The 21418-nt window shown below is 40.6% G+C and overlaps 1 protein-coding gene across 1 annotated transcript in view; it reads right to left on the bottom strand.

Annotated features, from left to right (window-relative positions):
• The window catches only part of PLEKHG1 (pleckstrin homology and RhoGEF domain containing G1), a 192366-nt gene that overhangs the window by 21834 nt on the left and 149114 nt on the right, over nucleotides 1–21418 (bottom strand). Inside the window, exons 6-10 of the mRNA XM_068233407.1 lie at nucleotides 16563–16713; nucleotides 12189–12320; nucleotides 8370–8552; nucleotides 7180–7275; nucleotides 671–757 (exon numbers count right to left, since the gene is read on the bottom strand). Coding sequence (XP_068089508.1) covers nucleotides 671–757; nucleotides 7180–7275; nucleotides 8370–8552; nucleotides 12189–12320; nucleotides 16563–16713 — 649 coding nt within the window. The remainder of the gene's footprint in view (nucleotides 1–670; nucleotides 758–7179; nucleotides 7276–8369; nucleotides 8553–12188; nucleotides 12321–16562; nucleotides 16714–21418) is intronic.

Genomic DNA, 21418 nt, shown 5'->3' on the forward strand with positions numbered 1-21418 from the left:
AGAACCCGAACAGTGGCGAACACTGTTCGCCCAACACTAGTTACTATCACATTAATATTGAGCTGTATAATGAGGTTTTCGGCTCCTCAACAATTGGAGGTTTTCTTGGTCCTAAATAGCATTGTATATGATGGCTTTTCAGCAGCATTTCTTTTAGAGGACTTGTTCTCATACGAGGAACTGTGTATTTCCTCTGTTTCAGCTGTTACGTTGTTCCCAACAAACCTTATAATAGTTCCTGGCCAAGGACAGTCTGTGCATGGGCGTGGAACGAGTGTATGCAAGGAGCGCTCCTTTTACAGTTGGCATTGTTTTTAGGGGGGAGGGAGTTGGGTATGGGGGTTTTTCATGGGTACTTTTGATACAAATACATTTGATATGCATTTTGAGAAGTTGATTCCTCTTTTTTGTGCACAGGTTTTCCTTTTTCTTATGTTTTGTTTCAAAATCCACCAAATAGGTTCAGTGAGTGTTCTATTCAGTGGGTTGATGTGCCAGAGCACAGAACAGTTTTACACTTTATTTCACTTCACTCCATCTTTGATTAGTTTGGGCCCAGAAAAGATGGAAGTGTTTCTGGATCATATTTGATCACAAATTCTTATTTGCATGGTAAAGTTTTAACTGGCAGTAGTGGATGTTCTGTACAAGATGCAAATTTGGTACAAACCTTGGCGGGTATTTTAGCAGGGTGATTCTCCAGTATCAGTCTCTTTAAGTGTAATATCCACAGTCGTTTTTCTTGCTGAGACTTGGCCTATCAAAAAAAAGACAAAATTAGGCTAAAGGAATCAAGAATACACGTTAACTACAAATGCGTTATACATCTAGAGTTTAGAATAATGGATAGAAAGAGGTGGGGCTTAATCTTTTTTTAACCTGAATTTCAGAATTCAAAGCTACACTATTTTTGGAGCACTGTGGCCCTGTAGCAATGCAAGCTCTGGCCAAACACTCATACAGTAGGAATTTGGTCTTTACAGTATTTGCTTACTATAAATGGTGGGTAATAGGGGTTGTCAATGAAATGCAAATCATTCCAAGCTGATGCAGGATTATGCAGATTTTTATGTCGAGGTATGCAACATGAAAATGAGCCAATTGACAAAAGCGGAGGAGGGATTTGGTTGTTCCATTTTCAAATTGCATAGATTTGTAATCAAAATTTGCATAATTTTACATCAACTTAGAATTATTAGAATTTCACTGGACATCACTAGTGGCTAAGACGTTATATTTCTTAAAATAAGCTTTTACCCTAAAATATAAAAGTGATTTGATAGAAGGAAACTGTGGTAGTGGCAGATCTTGCACATTGTGCATATTAATGAGCAAAAATGCCCTCTGATGTTACTGTGTCAGTGGAAATACAATGTTAAAGTAAACTGAGCAGCATGGCACTAAAAAATATAAAACAAACCTCCTTATAAGGGAGGTACATAAATAGGGATGTTCATAAGGATTCCGTGGAAATGCAATTTCCGAAATTCCGATCGGAAATTGCATTTCCGCATCGGAATGCGTAAATCTGTAAAGCAAGTGCCGTAGGCGGATTTCCGCCAGAAATCGTGGAAATTTTCGCCGGAAATCGCGCAAATTCCACCCGACTTTAACATCGATTTTCTCAAAACTCAAGGTCTTTTTAAAAACTTTTTTTTGCATCTTGTTCACAATTCACTTTAATAAACCCTGAAAATGTGGTGTTTCTAGAACCTAAGGGGGCTTTGCTATTAACCGCTAAAGTCGGCGGATTTTTACTGTAATGTAAAATGCAGAAAATCTGCATCTGCCTATTTTCTGCATTTTACATTACAGTAAAAATCTGCTGACTTTAGCGGTTAATAGCAAAGCCCCCATAAGTTCTAGAAACACCACATGTTCAGGGTTTATTAAACAGAATCTTCTGAACAAGATGCAAAAAAAAGTTTTCAAAAAGACCTTATAGTTTTTGAGAAAATCAATGTTAAAGTCGGGCGGAATTTCCGCGATTTCCGGCGGAAATTCCGCATTGGAATGCAGAAATTGGTAGCGGAAAGCGGAATCGGTAATTGGTACATGACGGAATGCGGATTTACCGCGGAATCAGAAATTGGCATTCCGACCATCCCTATACATAAATGGTGCCGGCTGTTGAGGAGGCAGCAAGCACTTAATTTTCTTCAGGTGGCTTTTTCATAGCGCTCACAGGCCTGTGCAGCAGCATGGAGCCGATCGGGCTTGGATTTTTTCCACTAGGCTCCGTGCTACTGCACAGAGGTGTCCTGCACCTACGCAGTGAGGCTGCACTTGTTCACAGACAGGAGCACAGCTGGTAACTTCAAGGAGTTTCCAGCATGCCAGCAAGTATCTGACTTTTCCCCTAACAATTTCACAGGCTTGCCTTGAGGCTAGGTTCACAGTGGGACATTATGGTGCGACGTTATGGAGGCATATAACGCAGAATGGTGCACTGCAATGAAAAACCTGTGCGCCATTCCCAGTATACATGTTGTGTTGAGGTTTAACGTGCAGCATTAGGTGAAAGTAGAGCATGCACAGAACCTATCTATGGCAGGCGTTATGATGTTTGCACATGCACGCTAATGTAGCAGGTGCAGAGTAGATAAGATAATCAACAGTCCTCCATTCCTTCCGTGTTTTTTAATAGTGTGTGTGCCATAAACACTGGAAGAAAGCAAATAGTGCATTAATACACACATAAATGTGCCGACAAGACCCATAATGCAATGCAACCTAACGTGTGCCACTGCATTCTCCATTGTGCAACCTTGTGTTGCATTGAAGATATGTTGTACTTTGCACCACCATGCAATGTCTCATTCCGAGCCTAAGAATTATTAAGAGTTACTAACTCTTGCATTCCTCTGTGTGAAGTTATTTTTTACACCATTCTGTTCTTAAGTCACAAATCCTAAACTTAAAGTTGTATTTCTAACGTTAAGACCTGGATCAGGTTAATCATGAAAGTAAGGATTAGAAAGGTTAGTAAATTATTTTATCACCAAGCTGACAAGATGATTGACACATATTCCTTAAAAAAGACAGGAGAAAAGCTCTGTGAATTGATGCTACGGTTTTCATACTTGCTGTTTTCACATTAACTTTTTTCAGCATGCTTTTTAATTTCCTCTCAACTTTCCTTTACTGCTCTTCATACTGCACTGATAGACACCAGCACAACTGCACTAATTTCACTGTCCATTATTCTGCAGCATCCTACATTGTCCCCTAAGTTCCAAAGTCCGGAGTTAGTCTTAACTTTCAAAGGGCTATTTACACCAATGGCAGTACAAAGCAGTGCCATAATAAAATACAACCAGCAGTATTTTGATGCAGTACCCTATTTATTTATATGGAATGGAATAGCCATCCTCACTTTTAGTCTGACAACGTGAAACAAATCTAATGTATGTACTTATAACGAACAATCATTGATACTTTTATCTTATTACAAATAATGGACACAAAACTATATAAACCCCCCAAAATCAATTTCTGTTTCTCTGTGGTTGAATGAAATGTGTATAGCCAACATAATCAGGAAGAAGTGTAGTAAATAGTTTGTAGAATAAATCAAGAACACTTAAAATAGCTCTTTATTGAGCTGCAGATGGGAAAAGGAGGAGTGACCAACAAAGAAATCTCGTTAAAGTCAATTGTAAAAGCAATGAAAAATTATTGTTTGACTTGGGACACCATCAGCAGGTATGTTGCCAGCTGACAGCATTGGAGGTCTCCAGCAGAAAGCTTTACATGCTACTTAGGCATGAAAAGCAATATGTTAGAAGGAAGAGATATTTTTTTTCTCCTTCGAAAGTGCTTTAAAGAGAATCTGTACTCTGAAATTCTTACAATAAAAAGCATACCATTCTATTCATTATGTGCTCCTGGTCCCCTCTGTGCTGTTTCTGCCATTCTCTGCTGCAAACCTGGCTTGTAATTGCCAGTTTTAGGCAGTGTTTACAAACAAACTAACCAGCTTCTAATAGGCTCAGCTAAGCAGAGTGTGTTAGTCACACAGAGCCTGCAGGGGGTGTGTACAGCTTCTAGCTAATCACAAGCAGCCCTGCACATTCCAGTCTGACTGCCTCAGCCTGACTGTGCCGACTATAGAGAGAAGATTAGATCATATAACAGAGATAACACAGCTACTGTGCAATTAGGAAAAGCTGCAGTAAGCCAGACCACATTAGAAAAGGCATAGGAACTTATAGCATAGAAGAAATAAAGATAAACAATTTGTTACAGAGTCTCTTTAATATGCAATTTGCAAACTGTACTAGCGAATAACTGCTAACACAAGTGTGTGGTGTCGGCCAACGTTAATCAAACAGCTGTCAAACAACTGTTAGTACCGGAGTATACTGCAATAGGACAACTATTTATGCCAACTGTTGTCACACACAGAAAACCTATTGTAGCAGTGTTCAGGGGCATAGCAATAGGGGGTGCAGAGGTAGCGACCACATCGTGGCCCTTGGGCCAGAGGGGCCCCGAAGGACCCTCCCTTAACTACAGTATTAGCTCTCTATTGGTCCTGTGCTCATAATAATCACTTCAATAGATACCTTGAATATTGGTACTGGTTGAACTCGATGGACGTATGACTTTTTTCAACCAAAATAACTATGTATGTAACTATGTAATCATTCGCAAACTGTTCCCCATCCCCTTCTTGCACCTCTGACACTGTAGTTGCCATTGGCAGGTTTTGGGGCGCCGTATCAATTGTTATGTATAGAGTGCTTGGGGGCCCCATTGTAAAACTTGCAACAGAGCCCACAGCTTCTTAGCTACGCCACTGGCAGTGTTTATGCAGCGAAAGAAAGAAAACCCTGGTTTACCATTTTCTTTTTTGGTAAAAATTAGTATTATCAAAGGTCATCAAAGGTTATCTCTGTAATTATTTAGGAAAAGCATATTCTTCCTGACATTGTTCTGCCCAAGCCTTAAGCCACAGAAGCCATTTTATACAGACAGGTTTTAAAGGAAACCTAAAATGAGAGGAATATGGAGGCATTCTCTAATGATGCCTGTTGCCTGACTTTCTGTGCGTATAGTCTGCCTCTAATACTTTGTCACGGTCCCAGAATGAGTATGCAGACCAGATGCTTTGACTACACTGGTTGTATGCCCCTTGTAGGTGTGCAACTCGAAAACAACTAAAGCCAAAAGTTCAGCATGACAGCCAGACAACTGGCATTGTTTATAAATGAATAAAGGTGGTGGCAGCCTCTGTAATACTCTCAAGTCAAACAGCAATCTGTAAGGGCTCATTGACGCTACATGCATTGCTGTACACATTTCAGCAACTTGTATGTGTATATACAAGGTCATTAGGACCCCATAAACCACACCATCTAAACGATTCCACAGTTAGATTCAGTCCCTGACCAGTTCAAGTTGCAATTGGGCCTCAGGGCTAAGGTAACCTGCCCAGCCAGCAAATTCAGGCTCCAGGGCCCCCAGCCATGCTTCCCAGGGTCCCTGCATAGTTTGTGGATGGCTAACAACTCACCTTTCCCATCCTCCTGCTCTGTCCGTGCTTCCCATCTTCATCCCACTGCCTGCCTCTTCTCAGTGACCCAGTGCATGTTATTGCGTAATGACATGGGACGGATTATGAAGAAGAGGCAGGCAGCAGAATAAAGACAGGGAGTACGGACAGAGCAGCTGCCACAAATCATGCAAGTGCCACAGAGAGCACAGCCCGGGGGTCTGGTAGCGCTGGGGGGGGGGGGGCAGCATTACTCGGGGACCCTGGGGCAATTGCCCCCTTTGCCTTAATGGTAGCGCTGGTCCTGGCTTTCACACGCTTCTCCTCTCCTCTAGAATTTCCTGCCTAGACACATCAGCCATGCTCCAAAATACACTTTATCAAACAAAATTACAACCTAATCTATGCCATTCCACTTTCAGACTCTAACCAAGCTGAGTTCATCACTATAATCTGACACAAGAACCCTATGTATTGCCCTACCTCTTGTTTCCTCTCTGTTCCCTTTGATTGTAAGATTAGGTATAGGTGATCTTTGTGCGGGTACTTGGGACACCCCTAAAGAGAAATAGAGAGTCCCAGAGCCCAGTGTTGCGGTACCATTAGATGTAAAGGAAAGTTTTATTAGCTAATGTGATTTATGCTCACAAAAGTGGGTTCCAGATCCCTACAACCACCGTATAAGCCTTTGGGAAATTAACCGTCCCGCTCTGTTGTCCAGGCCACACAGGATACTGGATGGTTGCTCTCCTTGAACACTTTATAGTTAAAAACTGTAAAGGTAAAAGAACCTCCTCTGGTGGTGTAGACTAGACCAGGCTCTTAAGAGGTGCTCACACTCATAACTGTTGGATACACAGGCACAACTGTTTGAATTGCCCTGAGGAAGCAGGCTGTCTATAGCTTGTGTTCAAATAAATATCTTTTCCAGTTGAACTGGTGTCAAATCTTCTAGAGAGATAACCAATTGCCTCTCTCTTATCTATAATTTTATAGTATTGTGGACATTTAGATACGTTTTTCATATACCAGGTGCCTTCATCACAGTGTTTTACTTTAGAATGTAAGCTCACATGGCAGTGTTCTCCCCTCGTGTCTTAGTTTGTTGTACATTTTTGAAAATTGCTATACAACTGTCACTCTAACATACTATATTGTCTACCAGTTTTAGATTTTGTACCAATGCCTGTAATTTTATGTAGGTCATTGTCAGTATACTTATGAAACAAAGTTTGTTTTTAATCTGGGCATACACTGTTTATTTTCTGCGCTCGACTCTCTGCTTGATCGTTTTTGGCACTCGATTCTGCAGTTGATTCTCTTATCTTCCACTCGATTTTCTTATCTTTTTCCATTCACTTCTATCAGGAATCGAGCGGCAAAACGATCGAACAGGGAGATCGGACACGTCGGAAATTATTTATCTAACCATCTATCTGCCTCAAAAACGAACCGTGTATTCCCAGCTTTAGTCTCAGTTTCAGACTTTTAATAAATGTTGATCTGTGTGAAGAAGCAATGCTGTATTCATTTAAAGTGCTTCTGCAATATCCCATCAATCCCTGCCCTGGAGCTAATTACATGTCAAGATTCTTTAGTCCTTCCTGTAACAGCCAAGCACAGTGACCTTTGTAGACTTTGATCTCATTTGTCACATCACATAGGTTTTGTGGAGATAATACCTGTACTGTGTGCTGAAGCTTGGGATTCTTGTAGTGAAACACACTGAAACTGAGGGGTTCTTTTGGAATCACTTCCACCAGCATAAGGTTACAACACTACAGGAGGCAAGCAGACATACATTAATGGCATTTCCTGTTCAGATTACAGATATAGGCATTTCAGAACGGTTTGCTTAACTCAAGATTGTATCAACATAACATTAGTATGCCTAGACAGTTTCTAGGAGACCTACAAACCAGGCCAAAAAAAAAAGTTAACAGACATGTTAGAAATTGCATTCTCTGTGACAGGTTAAAACTTCATACACACATGAGGACTGTCCACAAGGGATATGACTTGATACCTACAAGGCAGAGTGCTGTACAGACACCACAAGCCTGCAAGTTACCAATATATTCAATTGCTATGATGGGGTGAGGAATGGACAGAGTGGTACGGAGCAGGCACGGTGAGTAGGAGAACAATGGCCTCACAGCCTGTGCTCCTTGAGAAGTTCCAGCAATCTGGATTTCTCGCTGCTGCACTGGCGCCACCATACACATACTAGATTCTTGGCAGAGAAGGCACCGATAAGCTGTGGTAGCCAAGAACCCTCTAGTGTGTTTACGAAACCTAACATCATTTTGCTATTTTTCAAGTGCTGAAAACATTGCAGATAAGTTGAGAAAAAAAAATCTCCTGTGAAAACTCAAAAGGACAGCAGACATTTTCTTATATTTTAACACAGGACAATAGGACATAGTTTTTCAGGCTTTAGGTCACTGCAGTGATCAGGCGTTTGGGTGTTGGTTTCCCTTTTTATCTATTTATATCTAATGTTTTAATTGCTTAAATGCTATAATTGCTCAAATGCTATATTGGAACTGCATTTAATACTAGGAGATTCACAAAATTATTAATCTTTAAAATCATCAAACATCTCATACTCCAATGCATCAAAAGGAGTCAAATACAGTTAAGGCAGTCTTGCAGATGAGTAACACATATGCAAGTCTTGCAGACTAAGTACTGTGCGCTCTGACACATGCTTCGGTCTTGGCCCCTTTTACAAGCAATCATTTTCAATTGTGATAGTCATGTGACTAGTGAGTCACTTTGTAACTAGCAGACAGAATGTGGAGCAGTGACAAAGGAGATGTTGTTATAGTGAATGAGATGGTGCAGTCAGTTCTTCAGAGCTGTGACCTACCAGGATATGGGCTTTGTATGTGTAAGTGTCATCTCTTTTCTTTGTGATGAGGAGAAGTCTGTCAAACAGAAACAAAGTGCGCTCGTTCTTGGCTCGTTGAAGACGAAATGTGCCTTCCAGAACTAATTCCCCATAACTTGTCAGGTCTGGCCCTTTCCAATTTGTCAGCAAGCTCTGAATCTCCTGCAAGTGAAACACAATAGACCTGGTCACTGGTGGAGGAGAACTAGTATAAGATGACGTGTAAAAACAGACCATCAAGCACAACAAAACATCTATAGTAATAAGTAATAAAATAAACATGCATCATGGAAGTTTATAGGAAGTAAAGAACATATTTCTTAAACAATGCATTCTTAATAATGCTGCATTTCATATTTACATGACAGAAATTGTTCTATTATTACAGCAGTGTGCAATGTCACCCAACAAAAACATTAACAGATGGGATGTACCCAGCATCAGCAGAATTGCCATAACACTATAATTATCAAAAACAATTGCAATCTTTAATCATCTCTCTTAAAAATCTCACATTACTAAGCTTGAAAGGGGAAAAATAAAAGAGTTTGGTTAGTGGAGGCATATTGTAGCTAAGCTCCTAAAATTTATTTTTGAACATGTAGGAATCCCTGGATCTCCAGAAATATCCCATGTAAAAGGATATGGATTTTATACTTTTTAGACCTTTTTTTTTAGAACAAAAGTACCTTCCATTTATGCCCTGAGAACCATCCTGGCTTTTTAAACTAAAAAAATTAAGTTGATGAATTTTTTGGTCACAAAACCTTTTAGCCTCTGACCTCTGCAACCAGTAAGTGGGTGGTGATCCTCCTTCACACAAACCCATTCATTCTTTTGATGAGAGTGGGGTACAGAAATGCACAACATTATACTTTTGAATTCAAAGGAATATTTACTATGTGACCAAGCCGTAAGTTAAAGATATAATTATGTACAAAATGTACAGGGTCGTTAAAGCCTTAAATTATCGGAAGAAATCATTGGCACTCTGTGAATCAACAGGTAAGTATCAATTATTCTGGAGGTGGAGACGGTCAAGGAATATTAGGGCTGAGGATAACTATAGTTAGACTTTAGGTTAGGGTTTGTGGTCAGACTCGGGTCATTGTAGGAAGAGGCATAGAGTTAGGGGTTAATAAAAGTGTAAAAAAACAAGTTGTTTTGAATTGTTTTTAGGGTTAAGGTTAGGCTTAGATGAAAGGAAAGGATTACTACTAGACTATTGACAGGGCAAGTTTAGGACTACTAGAGTTGTGGTCAGTTAAGGGGTTAGTGTTAGGCACAAGAAAAAAATGGGGTTCGGTTAACCACTGGAGATTACATTAGGAAAGGAGGTGGAAGGCATGAGTAAGTGAGGGGCTTGCACAATTTATTTTGGTTTTCCTGACTACTTTTACTTACTAAAACTAGACAGCACACAAATTGTGGTCAGTAAAATGCCTTGCCTGAATTTTCTAGTTCAGGTTAGTAAGTGAAAACAAGTGGCTGGCTGCAACATGCAATCTTCTTCTCTGCCTCAGTTTCTATAAATCAGCGTAGGAATATTTTGCAGCCAACGGAACACATGCTGCACCAATTGAAACCTTGCACAGGGAGTGGATAATATTGAAGTTATGAACTCATGTGTCTATAAAACTTATTTTTGCATCCTGAGTTAATTTAGTGTTCTGTTTGTTATTTCTCTTACATATCTTAGTTAAATTCTTTATCAAACAGCTATAAGTATCTAATTTTTTAACACGGTTATATGTAGCCTTTAATTTTTCGTTTGTTATTCACAAGTAACTCCTTGGAAACAACAAAAAAAGCAAATGTGGAAGCCTTTCATAGAAAATAAACACTACTGATTAAACTATGCCAAAACATTCATCTCTAATAAAACAACAAAAAAACCTCAGCATCATGCAGTGTATATATAATAACACATGAACCGCGCATCTGCCCAAACACAGAGTGCAGCCATCCGCCATTATTACATGCAGGAGCTGGAACATTCTAATCCCAGGGTCAGCTCAGGCCAATCGGGAATTACTAGAAAACTTCATCAACACAGACTAGATGATGTAATAAATTATAAAGACTTTTATTGTGGATACTACAATGACCTGTCTGAGATCAGAGAGCAAAGAGACTTTTTCTTTGATTAATGGCGGTTTGCCTCTTCCCGTGTGAAGCTCTGTGAATGGAGCCATGGTTTAGCACTTCATCTTAATTATAACACACAACCAATGCACTAATCATTGCTATAAAAAGAAACCAAACATCAGCTTGCCTCTTTATTAATAGAGAAATGTTAAACAAAGTGATATTAATATAGGATGGTTTCAAGCACCAGCCCCATTTTTAGGGGTGGGCATAAAGAGGTCCCTGCGTGGGATGCACCTGCAGGAGGGGGGGCGCAATGTGTGTGGGGGGGGGGCTTTGACAGAGGCAGAGTGTGCAGGGGGCAGTCACTTACCTCTCCAGAATCTGCACACTGCATATCTTTTTTCTTCTTCCATCAGTTCCGTTGCATTGGTAACAGTGTCCCCTGTGGTGACATGTTAGTGACATGCTCTTATGTCACCACAAGAGGGCACGGTTATCAATGCAACAGAATGGACTGAAGGAGAAAGAAAATATTCAGAAAGAGGTAAGTTACTTGTGCAGAGAAGAGGAGGAAGAGGGAGGAGGACCTCTCTGGCTATACTGCAGGAGGGAGGGGAGGGAGGGAGGGGAAGCTCACTGGCTACCTATACAGATGAAGGGGAGGCTTACTGGCTACTTATACTGATGGAGGGGAGGGGCTTATTGGCTACCTATACAGAGGAAAAGAAGGGGAGGCTTACTAGTATAGACTGAGGTGAGGTGGTTCACTGGCTACCCACTAGCTATTTTATACTTTGGGGGAGGGGCTCCCTGGCTACCTATACAATGGGAAGGGAGGCTCACTGACTACCCATAGGGAGGGGGCAGGGGCTCTCTGGCTGCCTATACTGTGGGAGAGGGTTCTCTAGATGCCTATACAAAGGGTAGGAGGGCTTTCTTGCTGCCTATACAGAAGGGAGGGGGGCTCTTTAGCTACCTATATATACTCTCCGCTGCCTATACCGTGGGAGGGGGTTCTCTAGATGCCTATACAAAGGGGAGGGGGATGTCTTCTGCCTATACAGAAGGGAGAGGGACTCTCCAGCTACCTATATAAGGGTAGGGTGGGACCTCTGGCTACCTATACTGAAATGAGCGGTTAGCTCTCTGGCTACCTATATAAGGGGAGGCTACCTGGCTATCTATATGGAGGGGGGGGAGGTGGCATCTGCATCTGACTACAGAATACTGGAGGCTTCTGTAGCTACTTATAATTTGTAATAATTTAATGTGGCTACCTAATAATTTTTACGCCTTCACCCAGGGAGCTACATAGCCTAGAAACTACCCTGTCAAGCACCTATATACTGTACTTACTGAGTTACTTGAGTGATTTTTGTAATCGATAATAAATATCAGTTTGGTCAGCGCCACCAAGTCTGGCTAACATCTGTATGAGACGATAGATCATTTTTTTATCTTCCGTTTAAAATAACATTTGCACTCTACAATTAAAAAAGTACCAAAAGGCAGGTGAAAAAGTTCTGTCAAAATAACTAAGTATTTTCCTGTTTGCTGTTGGCTTAAATTTTATTTATAATGTGATACTATCACCTAGGAGAAAACTTAGGTAAAAATGTTAATTGGATCAGGCTCAATATTTGTTCATATGTCATTTTCAAAATGGACATGCATGAATGAGAACATTACAATTTCCTGAAAACTGACCTGTAGCCGGATGTCATGTTCGTGCTTCCTTTTCATGTCATTTATGTGCCACGCAACACGTTGCATTGTATCTATGGCTTCAAGCACAACATCATAGCCCTCTGTATTTTTGTCCAGGTGGTTGGATATCTCCTGGGAGGTGAAAGGAGATAAAAAAAAAACACATCAGTGAATGTTCAGAATCTTAATGCTATGCAGCATGATGCCAGACAATGCTAAGTTGTATCACTAAGCAGTCTGAGTCAGCCATGTAATGCATTGACAGCCAAATGCCAATAATCCTGAACTAGAAAATCCTATTACAAGACACACTAGAAGTTGAGAACAATTGCACACTGTCCTTCAGTGACCTTCAGGCTTAAGTGAAAAGTCTTGAAGGACGCTTCCAGCTGAAAGTCTTAGTTAACCGTAATGGTTTACTGCCAGGAAGGGAAGATGTTTGGGTGGCTACAATGAATAGGAAATGTATGGGTTCACATGTATTAAAGACAGTTAAAGGGGATAACACAGCAATGGATATACTTGAACACACAGGATCTCAGTTAATGCATTTCTATGTAAATAGAATTTTCCCTATATGATCAGAACATGTAAATATTTACTGTATATCTATATGATTATGCAGCCTCTTGTCTAATGCTCATAGTTCTATTAGCACAGAAAGGAAGCGTCTAATATGGTTTAAAAGTGAACCAAATATAAAAAATTAGGCAAACTAACAATATTACCACATTTCCGGCAAATTATGGTGCCAGAAAGGATCAGTTTTAACTTAAAGGCTATATGAGCCAAATTAAATTACTGGATATCTACTTACCTAGGGCTTCCTTCAGCCCCTAGAAGCCTCTGTGTCTGCTGTCAGTGACTCTTCTGGGGTCCCCTCCGTAGCAGACGCCCACCTGGCTACTGCACCTGCACAGAACTAATCCGGCCACGCGGTCAGCAGCTGCTACATAGGAAACCCCAGAAGAGTGGCTGATAATGGAATTGCATTGAAGGATACAGAGGCTACCAGGGGCAGAAGAAAACCCCAGGTAAGTAGATCTGCAATAAATTAATTCAGCTCATGTATACTTTAAAACAATTTCGTACACTTGGGGAGGCCTTTGAGTGTGGTTTTATATCATTTTTTTTAACGTAATACAGAAAATGATGCAACATAATCATTTTAACCGTAAACCTAGTGGGAGATCTCATAATAATGCTTATATATATATATTGCTGAATTTCTCCCTGGCTCAAACTTTGACCCAAACTATTCAAACACCGACCATATACAGTGTGAGAAAGGTACTGCATCATGTAACTGGTTTTATATTATTATTGTTATTATTTAGTATTTATATAGCGCCGACATATTACGCAGCGCTGTACAATGTATATATATATCTTGTTACTAACTGTCCCTCAAAGGAGCTCACAATCTAATCCCTACCATTGCCATATGTCTATATTATGTAGTGTAAGTACTGTAATCTAGGGCCAATTTTAGGGGGAGCCAATTAACTTATCCGTATGTTTTTGGAATATGGGAGGAAACCGGAGTGCCCGGAGGAAACCCACGCAGACATGGAGAGAACATACAAACTCTTTGCAGATAGTGCCCCGGCTGGGATACGAACCAGGGACCCAGCGCTGCAAGGCGAGAGAGCTAACCACTACGCCACCGTGCTGCGTATATAATTTATATAATTTGTAACTATGGATGGACAATGAAATGCAAATAATTCATGCAAGAGTTTATGCAAGAGTATGCAAATTTGTAATGCAAATGTATGCAGACTAAATACTGACAAACTGAATGCCACCTTGGCAAGATTTAATCTGTCCATTTTAAAGCTAAATATATTTTCATAAAATTTGTATATCATTTTCAACGACTCAAAATTATTTCCATCTCATTAACTATTCCTACTTCTAACAAAGGACAGTCAATGAGATAAAAATGTTTTAGAGTTAATGCAAATTGTAAGGCTAACTTTATGGAAATGTATGCAGCTTGAAAACAGACAAATGAAATGCCCCAGAATAAAAAAAAACAAAAAACCTTGCATCAACTCAGAAGTATTTACCTCTCATTCATCATCCCTAAGGGCCCTTTTCAACTAGCAATCAATAGCGTTTGCGCTAAAGTGAACAAATGTTCCCGGCGTATGCTCAGCATAGCAAAGTCGCTGCAAAAATCACTCCGCGGTGCGATCGCGATTGAGTAAAAAACGAATTGCAGTAGTGGAAATTATCTACCGCGATTCCTATGTTAAAAAGCACACCGTAGCGATTTAAAAATCACTAGCGGTTCGCGATTTTGCGATTCAGCACCACAATCGCCACTAGTGGAAAAGGGCCCTAACTCGGATTAGTTAATTTTAAATCCCTGCTATTCAGACGTCAAATCTTAAAGCCTAACTACTGAACTATTAATTGGGTACTTATCCGTTAGCCGGGCGCATCCGGCAGGTGGCGCTAATTACTATTCCCCATCCAGGTCGACATGGATAGTAGGGAAAGATGTAACTCTGGTGGAGTTTTGTCGCCACCTGACAGATGCGCCCGGCTAATGGATAAGTACCATTAATTGTTATGTGCTTAGCTTTAAAGTGAACCGAGCACCTTTTTTATCGCTTAGGACATTTCTATAGCACATGAAAAATGCATGCCGACAATCTGTTTCATTATTAAAATAAACTTTCATTTTACGTTGTATTTTACATTCAAAGTAGTTTTAGTAGCCTGTTTCAGCAGGCCTGCCCGACCGTCCCCAACCGCAGAGACTCCAGGAACCTAATTGTTTTATTGAGCTAATTACCAAGAGGTAAACAATGCCTTTTCATCAGCATAGGGGGTGAGTAATTAGGACGGTTTCTTCAAAGCCATTGTGTGTGTCAATGTGTCAAGATAGCATCTCTGACTTCTGTAAATAAGGAATGTGAGAAGGGAAGGGGGGGAACATGGCAGCTTCAATGCCAGGAGAGATTCCAGTGAAAAAATGTGCTCAGTTCCCTTTAAGCTCGGAGCAAGGTGGGGCCCAGTTATAAAGGGATGTAGCTTTAGTTAAAGTAATCCTGGGGAGGACCACTGTACATATGTACTGGTGGTCCGGATGCATACTATGTTGCCCATCCACTCCAGCAGTGATCTCTGCTATGACTAACTGGCCATTCCTGAGACTTAGTAGGTCTCTAACCATCTGGTCCAGACACATGATCTCTCACCATCCATGCCCCTCTGGAATCCTAGCACCAGTGGAGATTTAGGGCAGAAGTCAATTCAAAGGGCTCAGGACACCTCAGTAAAGGTGGCCATACACTTATAGATTTGCATCAGATTCAGCCTTCAGATAGATTTCGGTCAGATGCCTGTCAAGTTGAATCTGACAGGAATCTATCTGATGTGTGCCACACACTAGGAACAGATTTCCAATAGATTTCAGAATTAAATCTATTGGAAATTGATCTAAATGCATTATTGAACCATTAGATCCAATGCAACTCTATGGGCCACTGATCTGCTGCCAGCAGAAGATCGACCTAGATTTTCCATCCTGTCAGATCAAATTGATCGAAATTGACCGCAAAATCGATTGATCGATAGAATACATAGAATCGATCGATGGCTGAAATCGACCAGTGGATGGGCCCCTTTAGTGTTAAAGGTAAACACTGGTACAGCTGCAAAAATACATGACACAATCCAGAATTCACTACTTATACCCATCTCCTCTTCTATATTATGGGTTCCAAAAGGGGTATCGGAAGCACTCTACAACAGCTTGTATGGCATTGTTTTATTTTGCATAGGCCTGGCTAAATGCTGCTCTGCACAATACAGCTCTTGCCTCATAATTAGAGTGATATCACTGGGATTTTCAGTGCTGAACTGCTGATAAGCTTCATAACCATCACTAATATCTATAAATGTTATTAACAGCCAATGTATGCAACCTAACATGTCTTTTGGATCCTTTATAATTTGTAACTTCTCCTTTACAATTTGTTAATAAAAACCTGCTCAAATAAAATGTTTAATCTCTGTTATTTCTGGCTCTGCAATGGTTTGGCTTCATTCCTTTACTTTTGTGCTGTGCTGCATTTGGATGGCAAGTTTTCAAGCCAAAAGATATAGTAAGCTGTTTTAATAGACTATTGGTGCAAGAATCTCGCTTACGTATTAGCTTTAATAATATGTAAACAATGACTTGCCTTAGGTCATCAAAACCATAAGCTAATGCAATCTAGACCATGATATTCACTGCCGGCCACTCCTAGTGATTGATCTCAAGCCAACCTGATTTTTCTTCTGTTTCTTTACTTTCATTTTGGCAGCTGCACACATATTGTCAATCCAGCTAAAATCCATCCACCTGGGAATACTTACATGAAGTAACAAGTGATACTTGAGGATTCTCTGAACAGGCTTGAGAAGGTAGGACCCTAATGGAAGGCAATGCTGGAGGACTTCCTGTCTCTCCCGAAAGAATTTCGCAAGGTTTTTGTTTCGCATGCATTCTGTTAAAACAGCCACAGATCTGTAAACAGAAAACTGAATTTTAAAATGCACACCTACTTATCAAATACGCCTTATGGAGAAGACTCAGGAAAACTTCAGTGTTTATGGAGTTGGCAAAGCAAATTTTCTGTGTAAATTTTATTTGTCTCTGTACAGCCAACATTCTGTGATCCTGTTCCATCATTATTTTGATTGCTTAAGTCTATATGTAAAGGACACCCGAGGTGAAAATAAACTAATGAAATAAACGATTGTATCTATCTTCCTTCTCCTAAAAATTACTTAAGCTATTCCACAGTTTTATTTTACGTTTAAATCTACGTTTTAAGTTTTAAACTGTTTGTTTTTGCTCAATGACACATTCATTGAAGTATGGCAGAGCTAAAATCTATGAACTATTGACCTTTTTATCTTTCCTGCTCTCAGAAGCCATTTACTGCTAAGAAAGTGTTTTATAGTTGGAATTTCTCATCAGTGAGGGTCACACTGCAGTCACTTCCTGTCTGAGTCAGGACTGAGTCATCCACTTTCATACTTGATATTTAACTCTTTCAGGCAGGGAAAGAAAAAAAGGAACACCGCATAGTTATTTGTGTACTAGGCACTGTACATACCCATGTCTATCTCATCATGTCACATGTCACCTCGGGTATCCTTTAAGAGTAACTTTGCTGAATATAACTCAATGGATAAAATGGTTTCTTTTCACAATATTCATTTATAGACGTTTTACTTAATGTTTGCACATTGTAAAACCTTTCCTCTACCAGATTTAAATTCTTAAATATATCACAGGTGGAAACATCTTTACTTCTGGCAAGGTGCATTAATGTGCAGTATTTGTTGGTGTTCTGAAGTGAGCAGAAACCCTGGTCTCCCAGAATTATTTGGGGCAAAAGGCTGTGTGACATCATAGCCTAGGCTAAGCACCACTGGGATTGTGTGTTCACATACCAATACAGTGCATGAAATAGATAACGGAAGGGTTTCTGAAGCTGAATACAGGATAATTAGTGTAAAATTGGCTATCCTGAATAATGTTACATTCTACTTTATATTGTTACAGTAGTATCACTAACTTTCATTAAAGAGACACTGAAGCGAAAAAAAATATATGATATAATGAATTGGTTGTGTACTATGAATAATTACTAGAAGGTTAGCAGCAAAGAAAATATTCTCATATTTTTATTTTCAAGTATAAAGGCCTCTGTCTTTATTAACTCTTCTAGAGTTGTTACCATGGTGATAAGGCATGTAGTATTCAGGAAACATTTTACCTCAGGCAAACCTAAAGTTAACTCTTCTGTCTTTAAGTTAACTCTTTAACCACTTGAGGACCACAGTCTTTTCGCCCCCTAAGGACCAGACCACTGCAGCTTTCACGGTTGATTGCTCGGTCATACAACCTACCACCTAAATGAATTTTACCTCCTTTTCTTGTCACTAATACAGCTTTCTTTTAGTGCTATTTGATTGCTGCTGCGAGTTTTAGTTTTTATTATAGTCTTTAAAAAAGACATGAATTTTGTCAAAAAAATGACTTTTTTAACTTTCTGTGCTGACATTTTTCAAATAAAGTAAAATTTCCTATACATTTGAGTGCGAAAGTTATTCTGCTACATGTCTTTGATAAAAAAAAAAACCATTCAGTGTATATTTATTGGATTGGGTAAAAGTTATAGCGTTTACAAACTATGGTGCCAAAAGTGAATTTTCCTATTTTCAAGCATCTCTGACTATTCTGACCCCCTTTCATGTTTCATGAGGTGCTAAAATTCCAGGATAGTATAAATAGCCCTCAAATGACCCCATTTTGGAAAGAAGACATCCCAAAGTATTCAGTGAGAGGTATGGTGAGTTCATAGAAGATTTTATTTTTTGTCACAAGTTAGCAGAAAATGACACTTTGTGACAAAAAAAAAAAGTTTCCATTTCTTCTAACTTGCGACAAAAAAAAAAAAATGAAATCTGCCACGAACTCACTATGCTCCTCTCTGAATACCTTGAAGTGTCTACTTTCCAAAATGTGGTCATTTGTGGGGTGTGTTCACTGTCCTGGCATTTTGGGGGGTGCCTAATTGTAAGCACCCCTGTAAAGCCTAAAGATGCTCATTGGACTTTGGGCCCCTTAGCGCAGTTAGGCTGCAAAAAAGTGCCACACATGTGGTATTGCCGTACTCAGAAGAAGTAGTATAATGTGGTTTGGGGTGTATTTTTACACATACCCATGCTGGGTGGGAGAAATATCTCCATAAATGACAATTTTTTGATTTTTTTTTACACACAATTGTCTATTTACATAGATATTTCTCCCACTCAGCATGGGTATGTGTAAAAATACACCCCAAAACACATTATACTACTTCTCCTGAGTACGGCGATACCACATGTGTGGCACTTTTTTGCACCCTAACTGCGCTAAGGAGCCCAAAGTCCAATGAGTACCTTTAGGATTTCACAGGTCATTTTTGTTTCAAGACTACTCCTCACAGTTTAGGGCCTCTAAAATTCCAGGGCAGTATAGGAACCCCACAAATGACCCCATTTTAGAAAGAAGACACCCCAAGGTATTCCGTTAGGAGTATGATGAGTTCATAGAAGATTTTTTTTTTGTCACAAGTTAGCGGAAATTGATTTTAATTGTGTTTTTTCACAAAGTGTCATTTTCCGCTAACTTGTGACAAAAAATAAAATCTTCTACGAACTCACCATACTCCTAACGGAATACCTTGGGGTGTCTTCTTTCTAAAATGGGGTCATTTGTGGGGTTCTTATACTGCCCTGGCATTTTAGGGGCCCTAAACCGTGAGGAGTAGTCTTGAAACCAAATGTCGCAAAATGACCTGTGAAATCCTAAAGGTACTCATTGGACTTTGGGCCCCTTAGCGCACTTAGGGTGCAAAAAAATGCCACACATGTGGTACCGCCGTACTCAGGAGAAGTAGTATAATGTGTTTTGTGGTGTATTTTTACACATACCCATGCTGAGTGGGAGAAATATCTCTGTAAATGACAATTATTTGATTTTTTTTAAACACAATTGTCCATTTACAGAGAGATTTCTCCCACCCAGCATGGGTATGTGTAAAAATACACCACAAAACACATACTACTTCTCCTGAGTACGGCGATACCACATATGTAACACTTTTTTGCAGCCTAGGTGCGCTAAGGGGCCCAACGTCCTATTCACAGGTCATTTTGAGGCATTTGTTTTCTAGACTACTCCTCACGGTTTAGGGCCCCTAAAATGCCAGGGCAGTATAGGAACCCCACAAGTGACCCCATTTTAGAAAGAAGACACCCCAAGGTAATCCATTAGGTGTATGGTGAGTTCATAGAAGATTTTATTTTTTGTCACAAGTTAGTGAACACTTTGTGAGAAAAACAATAAAAATCAATTTCCGCTAACTGTTGACAAAAAATAAAATCTTCTGTGAACTCGTCATACACCTAACAGAATACCTTGGGGTGTCTTTTCTAAAATGGGGTCACTTGTGGGGTTCCTATACTGCCCTGGCATTTTACGGGCCCAAAACCGTGAGTAGTCGGGAAACCAAATTTCTCAAAATGACTGTTCAGGGGTATAAGCATCTGCAAATTTTGATGACAGGTGGTCTATGAGGGAGAAAATTTTGTGGAACCGGTCATAAGCAGGGTGGCCTCTTAGATGACAGGTTGTATTGGGCCTGATCTGATGGATAGGAGTGCTAGGGGGTGACAGGAGGTGATTGATGGGTGGTTAGAGGGGAAAATAGATACAATCAATGCACTGGGGAGGTGATCGGAAGGGGGTCTGAGGGTTTGGCCGAGTGATCAAGAGCCCACACGGGGCAAATTAGGGCCTGATCTGATGGGTAGGTGTGCTAGGGGGTGACAGGTGGTGACAGGAGGTGATTGATGGGTGTCTCAAGGTGTGATTAGAGGGGGGAAATAGATGCAAGCAATGCCCTGGCGAGGTGATTAGGGCTGGGGTCTAAGGGCGTTCTGAGAGTGTGGGCGGGTGATTGGGTGCCCTAGGGGCAGATTAGGGTCTAATCTGATGGGTATCAGTGACAGGGGGTGATTGATGGGTAATTAGTGGGTGTTTAGGGTAGAGAACAGATGTAAACACTGCACTTGGGAGGTGATCTGACATCAGATCTGCTGGCGATCTATTGGTGTGGGTGGGTGATCAGATTGCCCGCAAGGGGCAGGTTAGGGGCTGATTGATGGGTGGCAGTGACAGGGGGTGATTGATGGGTGGCAGTGACAGGGGGTGATTGATGGGTGATTGATAGGTGATTGACAGGTGATCAGTGGGTTATTACAGGGAAGCACAGATGTAAATATTGCACTGGCGAATTGATAAGGGGGGGTCTGAGGGCAATCTGAGCGTGTAGGCGGGTGATTGGGTGCCCGCAAGGGGCAGATTAGGGTCTGATCTGATGGGTAACAGTGACAGGTAGTGATAGGGGGTGATTGATGGGTAATTAGTGGGTGTTTAGAGGAGAGAACAGATGTAAACACTGCACTTGGGAGGTGATCTGATGTCGGATCTGCGGGCGATCTATTGGTGTGGGTGGGTGATCAGATTGCCCGCAAGGGGCAGGTTAGGGGCTGATTGATGGGTGGCAGTGACAGGGGGTGATTGATGGGTGATTGACAGGTGATTGGCAGGTGATCAGGGGGGGAATAGATGCATACAGTACACAGGGGGGGGGTCTGGGGGGGGTCTGGGG

The sequence above is a fragment of the Hyperolius riggenbachi genome, chromosome 4, assembly GCF_040937935.1.
Source record: "Hyperolius riggenbachi isolate aHypRig1 chromosome 4, aHypRig1.pri, whole genome shotgun sequence".
Taxonomy (NCBI): domain Eukaryota; kingdom Metazoa; phylum Chordata; class Amphibia; order Anura; family Hyperoliidae; genus Hyperolius; species Hyperolius riggenbachi.